Source organism: Aptenodytes forsteri, unplaced genomic scaffold, assembly GCF_000699145.1.
Source record: "Aptenodytes forsteri isolate BGI_AS27 unplaced genomic scaffold, ASM69914v1 Scaffold136, whole genome shotgun sequence".
NCBI lineage: Eukaryota > Metazoa > Chordata > Aves > Sphenisciformes > Spheniscidae > Aptenodytes > Aptenodytes forsteri.
Window position 1 is genome coordinate 920,564 of NW_008796111.1, and position 7,618 is coordinate 928,181.

The window sequence follows — 7,618 nt, forward strand, 5'->3', positions numbered from 1 at the left end:
GAGCGAGGGCTCTGTGGCGCAATGGATAGCGCATTGGACTTCTAGCGCGGTGACGGGAGTCATTCAAAGGTTGTGGGTTCGAGTCCCACCAGAGTCGCATTTTGCCGCCGGGGCGCGGCGATCGCTCTCGGGGTTCCTCAACCGCAACGGGCCGGGGGGAGCCGCCGCCCCCGGCCGCTGCTGCCGCGCAGGAGCCCGGCTGCCCTCGGCAGCCCGGGGAGGGGAGCCCCGTTTTCGGAGCGGAGCCAGGTGCGGCCGGGGGACGAGGGGACAGAGCCACGCGGGGAGAGGAGCCGCAGGACGCGGCCCTCCCGGGGATTAATGGATGTGCATCGATCCCCGCGGGTCCGTCCGCAGTTCTGCAGCAGCATCACCTCCTTCGGTAGTCATCGTTATCACATCCCCAAAACGGCCCCAGCAGCATGGGCACGGACCACTGCTGGTGGCGGTGGTGGAGCTGCCACTTGCCGACAGCGAATATGTTCCCCAAAAAAATGCATTTTCGCATGGCTTGTGTCTGACCCGCCTGCTGCCCTCCTCTGCCACCGCTGCCTTCCTTCTCGCAGACTCGACGAGCAACAGCCGTGGCAAACAGGAGCCACGGTGGCTGTTAAGTGATCCGGCCGAGCAGGTGCAGTTTAAAATTACATTACGTGCCATTTCTGTAGCGCTGGCAGCAGCCCACCGAGCAACACGCAGCTGCGCGAAGGCGGCACAACCGCCACCGGCAGCCCAAGCGCTGCACGGCCGCGCTAAATAACCCGAACTGCAGTGAAACCCTCTCTCACGATCATCATTTCCCGCATTTCCTTGACTGCTGCTCATGGCTTCTGCAAGTGGCAAATCTTTGCTTGCCTTTGGTTTAACCACCCCAAAGCTCCAACAGGTTTCCGATGCAGATAAAGCACATTTCCGGGTCATTTTAGGGCCAAACGCTTCTTTTATCTTGACCAGTGCAATAGGACAACCCCCACTCTGTGTTTTATGGCACCTGAAAGATGTACTTATATGATAGCCTTTATTATCTGCTTGAAATAAGTCCGGAGGCCAAGGGGAGGCGCGAACATGGTTTTGGAGAAAAGCCCAAAGTCTGGCTGGTGAGGCGGGGGGTGGAGGGAGAAGCTGAAAACGGGGAGTTGGGTGGCACAGGAAGGCAGCCAGTCCCTCTGTCCTGGTGTCTGCTCTTAAATGTAGCCGGAAAACCAAGAGTTTTGCCCCTGTTCAGCCTCCTGGGATGGAGCAACCCTGACCCCTGGTTACACCGTCAGCCCCTGCTCCTGCCCATCTGCTCCAACATCCTGCGGGAGACTGCGACAGGGCCACTGAAGCTCACAGTGTGGCAATGCCATGTCCCCCGGCTGCCACCAAAGGACCCCAGCCAGAGCACCTCCTCCTTCCCCCGGGAACCAGGATTGCTTTAGGAAGCCCCCAGCCTTGCCCCCCTCCTGCTCCGCACCCCTATCTTCCCCTGTCCAGGCCTTTCTGCAATGACCACCACAAGGAGCCACTCAACAGCCCAGCACCCCCAAATCCCAGCTGGAAAGATGCGGCTCCGCAGCCCATTTTGTGCCCCGGTCCCCAGGCACGTGTGGCCACGCACGTGCCCTGCCATCACCTACCACCGCAGACAAAGAACAGCAGACCCTGCTGGAGCCGAAAAGGGGTGAGGTTTCACATCAGATCCCCCCCTCAGACGGGGAGATGGGGTGGAAGGAGAGGGGTAACAAACCACAAACTCCATCATGGATTTTATTAAGCAAGAAGGAATTTCAACAGCAAACCCACAAGTACAAAGAGACCCCGGCCTCGTGGCTCTCTGCCCTCGCATCCGACAGCTCTGCACTTCAGCCACTGGCAGTCTGGAGCCCTGTTTAATTAACCCAGACAGCAATCAGCTCCCAGACGCAGCGCAAGCAGCCGCCATTTCTGTACTCCCAGGATTCAGCCCCTTATTCCCGATCGCGTCATTTTGTTGCCCAAGGAGGGGACGATTCCTATTGAAAACCCAGCGCAATCACGTGGATTTCAGCATTTTCGATGGGGAGGGACTACAGGGAGACACTGCAGACTGGGATCGGCTCTCGAACAGCCAATCCAGCAGGGATAATATCCAAAGGTAGTTCCCTGCCCGCTCCCGTCGGTATGCAATCACGCACTGCCTGCTCTCCAAGGCGTGAGGCACATCTCATATGACCCACCAGGAAACCAGTCAGGCACCAGTACAAGATGGGATTTCACTGTTGCACACACCAAACCTGCCCCTGGGCTGCTCTGTAAATCACTGGTTTAGCTCCAGTCCAGGGCAGCCCCAAGACTTTAAGTCTTCCCTGGGAGGGTGGGAGGAGGGATTTACCTATACAGCCCTAGAGCTGCAGAAGGCCAAGTTTGCTCCGGTGTGTCATAAACCAGCTCTGCTCCCTCCCCACCCCAGCATTTTGGAGCATCAGTACCGGAGCCAGCAGCCAGACCCAGCTGGCAAAGGCCTGGTGGGACTTGCCACCCCTCCACTGAATCACAAACAGCAAGAAGTGTCAAGTTTTGTCATGGCACAGGGAGGGGCCACTTGGTCCCTACCAACGGGAGGGTGCCAGCTCTTGGCAGGAGAAAACTCAGCCCCGGAGTCCGTGGCAGCTGGTAGCAGAGCCACGCTGTGCTCCCAGGCAGGAGGAGATGGAGCGCAGCAGGGGACCACTGCTGTCTGCCCGACGGGGATCCCCTGTCCCCTCCCCGTACTTGAGCTCTCACACTCGAATGGCCGGGGGAGGGAAGATGCCGATCTCCTCCCGCAGGGACTCCACTGGCTGCTCCCAGCGCTGCTCGTAGTAGACATTCAGGATACAGCTGGCATTGCGCCCGCTCCGAATTGCCCAGGGAACCAGCTCGGTGGCCAGGACCTGCAGCTTTCTGAAACAAGAGACACAGATGGTGACAGTTTTGATTTCCATGTTTTGTTTTCGCTTTCCTTCTCCAAGTCTCCGGCAGATGCCAACCCCATGCATCCCATGTACCACAAGCCTCTCCACCCCTCTAGCATCCCTTCCGCTTATCTCATAGGGGAAACTGAGGCACAGAAGAGGACGGTGTGCCGGGAAGGTTACAGTTGGCAGCAAACCCAAGATCAGACCTCAGGTTCTGCAATCCCCAAACTGTACTGGGCCACCAAAACAGATGTGCTGGGGCAGGGAACGGCCATCAGCGTGGTGAGGGTCCTGCTGGCCCTCAACATATGCCCAGCCAAGGGCAGCCAGGCCTGGGCATTGCTCCTCCTGCCTGGCCCAGGAGATTCAGTGCTGGAAGCAGATGAAACATCAGGTTCTGCTTCAGTGACCAGGCAAAGCCATGTCTCCCACTGTCACCGCTTCCCTGGGCCGTGGGGACAGAGCAGCAGGTTCACACGAGGGATCCCTGACTGACTCCCCCCTGCAAACTAGCAGTGTCCCCTCTTCATCCCCAGAGGATACCGGAAAGCATCACCCAGGCTGGCACATCCCCCGGGCAGAGACTCCCTCCTCATCGGCCAGTGCCTACCGTGCGCTGAGACGGACGGGACCGAATGCAGCTCCCAGGACACACATGGGCAGCCCCGTCTGGATGGCTTCGAACCACTTCACCACGACCTCGCCTGGGAGGGAGCAGGGAGGCCATGAGCAGGCAGGGCACCCAGGTCAAGGACTAGCCAGGGTCGTGCGGTCCCGCAACGCAGGCTGCACGATCTGCCCCTTCCCAAGGATGGCTACGCACCCGTCCCCTCTGCTTCCGCAGCAGGACTCGGGAATGCTTCCCAAGCCTGGCCGTGGCCTCATCCTGTGCCAGGACGAGCCTCGTCGTGCCTGACCCACCCAAGAGGGACAGCCCAGGGTCCCCGCAGGAGCAGCACCCCGCAGTCGATGCTCTGTGAACTTGGGAAACACCTCCTGGGCAGGCTGGGTCCCTGCAGATCTTTAGCGACGCAACTGCTGAAGCCTGATCCCCCGTGCAGCTTTCCCCATCTCTCGGCACGGGACAGACCTTTTACAAATGCCACCAGGTCTCAGCCAAAGCCTGCACAGGAGACCTGACATGCCGGTTCCTGCAGGCTCACCAGCAAGGCTCGACTTGTGACTTGCTATTGAGTCAGACACAAAACGAGGGCAAAGGACACGGGGACGTGCAGATAAGGAGCAACCAGGAACCCCTCACTTCTTGCCTTTGCTCAGAGCTTGCGAAACATCCCTCCCGCAGTGCCACCTTCCCTGCCAAGCAGCAAACACCCACCCACCTGCCCGCCCAGGAGCTGCCTGCATCCAGGGCTCGGGCAGAGCATCTCCCAGCAGGTGAAAGGTGACATCCTGCAGGCTCTCAGTCACCACAGAGCCAGCGATGCAGGACAGTGACGATGCAAACCTCCCCGCACACCTCCCCGGGCTGAGGGTCGGGGAGTCCGACCGGCCCAGCCCGCTCCGTTCCTGGGACAGGCGGCCGAGCACCGTCAGTGCTGCGGTTTGGCAGCGCAGCCCTTTGAGCCCACCGCTGCTCACCTAGCATGTTGGTTGGCATGCCCAGGAGGGTGTGCATCAGGTCGTGGACTTCTCGGTACCGCTGGATCACGTATGCCAGCTCTTCATCATCAACAAACTTGGGTGGCATCCGGGTGTCTGGAGAAACCTTCTGCAAATCCAAAGAGGTCCAAGTCAGCCCCTTCCAAATCTCAAGTTTCTGGTATCCTTCTTTAACGAACAGACATACGTGGCCCCTTCCATCAGCACAACTCCCAGCCCCAATGATGGGGGTCAGTATCATTTACATAGACGAAAACCAAGGACCACACAGCACTGGTGACAAATCCAGCATTGTCCAACACCCAGCATCTCACCCCATCCCGACTCCCTCTCGTTCCCAGAGGGTTCCCCACAGGTTCCTCCATGGCTCAAATCTCTCTCTAAAGCGCACCTGCGCTCCCAGCACTGGGATCAACTACAGCCGTTCGTACCCTGTGAAACCCCACACTCACATTGTTCTCCAAGAAAGGGTTCCCCACAGGTTCCTCCATGGCTCCAATCTCTCTCTAAAGCACATCTGTGCTCCCAGCACTGGGATCAACTACAGCCATTCGTACCCTGCGAAACCCCACACTCACATTGTTCTCCAAGAACCGGACGTACTCTCGGCCCAGCGAGCCATCCGGCAGCCCACGCAGCCTGGCCATGTCCAGGGTGGAGAGACGGATGCGAGGCCGTTCCCTGAAAGCGAAACACAGGTCAGTGAGTCTCCCAGTGAAACCCACAGCAGGGGGTCCTGGAGAAAAGGAGCCCCTGGAAACCCCCATCCCCTGCCTCTGCCCTTCCCAGGCATTTTCCTTGCAAGGATCCTGACTGCTCGCTGCAGGGATAGCGCCATCCTTATTTCTGTTGCTGAGGCTGGGACGAAAATTGCTTAAAGGATCTACCTGAAGCCTTGGCAATAAAAGAGCTCTCATCTTGCACCCCTGTAAAACTCCGGTTGGAAAAACACCGGTGTCCCCTGCACTAAAACGCTCCTGCGTGGGCTGCTGGCCAGGCACAGCCCCCAGCAACAGCCGGCCCTGGGGGAGCAGAGCTCTTTAGCGTCCCTGCAAAGCAGCCAGGGCTTCAAAGAAACGACCCTAAAGAGGGAAGGGAATTTGTTCTAAATGCAGGTTTAATTTCCCTCCTGCTCAGGCTTTCACCACCAGCCACGTGGCAGCCACGCATGGAAAGGTCTTCTCTCCAGGTTGTTGGCAAACAGGTGCCCCACAGCCCTGGAACTAAACAAAAGCCCTTTTATTTCCATGCACAGGATAAATTCTTCCCATGATAAAAGCCTTTCAGTGGATCCAGGATCCACCTGGAGCGGAGGTGCCAGGGAGATAAGCAGGACTCGCACCAACTTTACCCTGGCCGCAGATGCTTCCTTGTGTATTTGGTGTCAAAGGGACCTCAGCAGCTTGGAGGATTAAAAGAAACACTTGTGTGCACAAACTGGACCACTGCAAATCCCTGCAATACCACGGGGCAAGGTGCAGGTGGGGAACGTCTCTTCCCAGCCCTCGGTGCCTTTGCTGTCCCCTCTCCCTAGGCAGTTCCTCTGGGGCTCAACCCCATCCTGGTGCTCCGTGTGCTTTGCCGGGTCAGTGTCTGGAGCCAGGATCAGGCTGCTCTGCACAAACATATGGCAAAAAGCAGCTTCTTCCCAGCCCCTTCGTGGTACAACCCAAACGATACACAAGCGGCAGGCGTGACACGTAACAAGGAGCGGGGAGAAGGCAAGTAAATAAGCAGTAAGATATTGGTTAATAAGAGACTCATTAAGTCCCTCCTGGTCCCTGCAGGCATGGAAGCAAAAGTGATCAAGTCTTAACACAGAAGACAAGAGAAGTGGCCTCATTTCACAGCTTGGGGAGATGCCCGTGGGCGCCAGGAAAGAAAATACGGAGATGTCTAAGGAAGAGGCAGACCAGCAGAGACGAAGCCTCCAACGCAAGAAGATGCAGCAGCAGGCGCAGGGGAGAAATCCATGGACGTGCTGGGTTTTCACCACTGCTCAGCATCCACCTCCATGGATTTCTCCCCTGCGCCTGCTGCTGCATCTCCCTGCGTTGGCACCTGCCAGTTCCAGCAGCGAAGCAGAACAGACAGACAGCAGCACCTGAAACAGGGCTGGGCCCAGCGGCTGCTGTGCTCTTGCCCTTAGACTTGCCACGGGGCTCCTGTGATCGTTAAAAATAAAAGTAAAATAAACAACCTGGAGGGTTAGAGCTAACAAAATGCTTGTGCTGCTTTCAAGCCGGGGAGCACAGGGCTCTCCCTTCATGGGGCCCAAGGAACGTGCCTGGCCTTCTGCCTTCCCTCCCCACCACGAACCACGCAGCAAGGGAGGGAGGGAGGGATGCGGAGGGACGCACTGGAGGATGCGGTGACCTTCAGGGTGGTGTTTCATCTTGTCTCGCAGGTTGGGCAGGGCAAGGCAGCCCGTGGTCTCCCCAAGGACTGCCACCATGTCTGAAAGAAAGACCAGAGAATGACCCAAGAGTGGTTTTCGCAACACCCAGGTGTCCTCGGTTGGCAGGTGAGGAAATGGGGCAACGAACCCCTTGGCCAGGAGCAGGCAGGAAGCCTGTGGCAAAGCAGGAACCTGACGAACCACGGATCTTCAGCCTCAGGGCAGCTCTGCCCTGGTGTCACCCACAGGGAGGGACGTAGGAGCAGGCATGAGGCACGGGGGACCAGGGAGGAATGAAATGGGGCTGGGTGGCATCATAGGGGGTCAGGAGGAGATCACCGGGGGTGTTTGGGGTTCTTCAGCCCCTCTCTTCCACAGCCTCCTGCCCTGGGCCAGGTCTCAGCCCTGCACTTGCCCCATTACTAGATGTCTCACCCAACAGAAGGAGAAATAAAGTCCCCTGAGAAGCTCCCAGGAGACACGGGGCAGGATTTGCTGGACGTTAATGAGAACCCTGGGTGGAACGAGCTCCCCTCGCTCGGCTTACCGTGTCTGTAGGGGTCACAGAGAGCCATAACCGCCGAGCCGGCAGCCAGCAGCGCTTTCTGCAGCGGGCTAGTGGGGATGTGCCCGGGGTACAGCTGGTAGCGCCTTTCTTCTTCCTCCTCCTCCTCCTCCTCTC

At 58.3% G+C, this 7,618-nt stretch overlaps 1 protein-coding gene and 1 non-coding gene across 2 annotated transcripts in view; one reads left to right on the top strand and one right to left on the bottom strand.

Annotated features, from left to right (window-relative positions):
* The first annotated feature begins 7 nt into the window (after window positions 1–7).
* On the top strand, window positions 8–97 carry TRNAR-UCU. Its single transcript is given in 2 exon segments — window positions 8–44; window positions 62–97. It is a non-coding gene; the product is annotated as a tRNA-Arg (tRNA).
* A 1,646-nt stretch (window positions 98–1,743) lies between these two features.
* The window catches only part of COQ4 (coenzyme Q4), a 6,772-nt gene continuing 897 nt past the window's right edge, over window positions 1,744–7,618 (bottom strand). The window contains exons 2-7 of the mRNA XM_009286996.2: window positions 7,484–7,615; window positions 6,899–6,995; window positions 5,117–5,219; window positions 4,518–4,647; window positions 3,529–3,622; window positions 1,744–2,904 (exon numbers count right to left, since the gene is read on the bottom strand). Of these exons, the coding sequence (XP_009285271.1) occupies window positions 2,742–2,904; window positions 3,529–3,622; window positions 4,518–4,647; window positions 5,117–5,219; window positions 6,899–6,995; window positions 7,484–7,615 (719 nt within the window). The 3' untranslated portion in view covers window positions 1,744–2,741. The remainder of the gene's footprint in view (window positions 2,905–3,528; window positions 3,623–4,517; window positions 4,648–5,116; window positions 5,220–6,898; window positions 6,996–7,483; window positions 7,616–7,618) is intronic.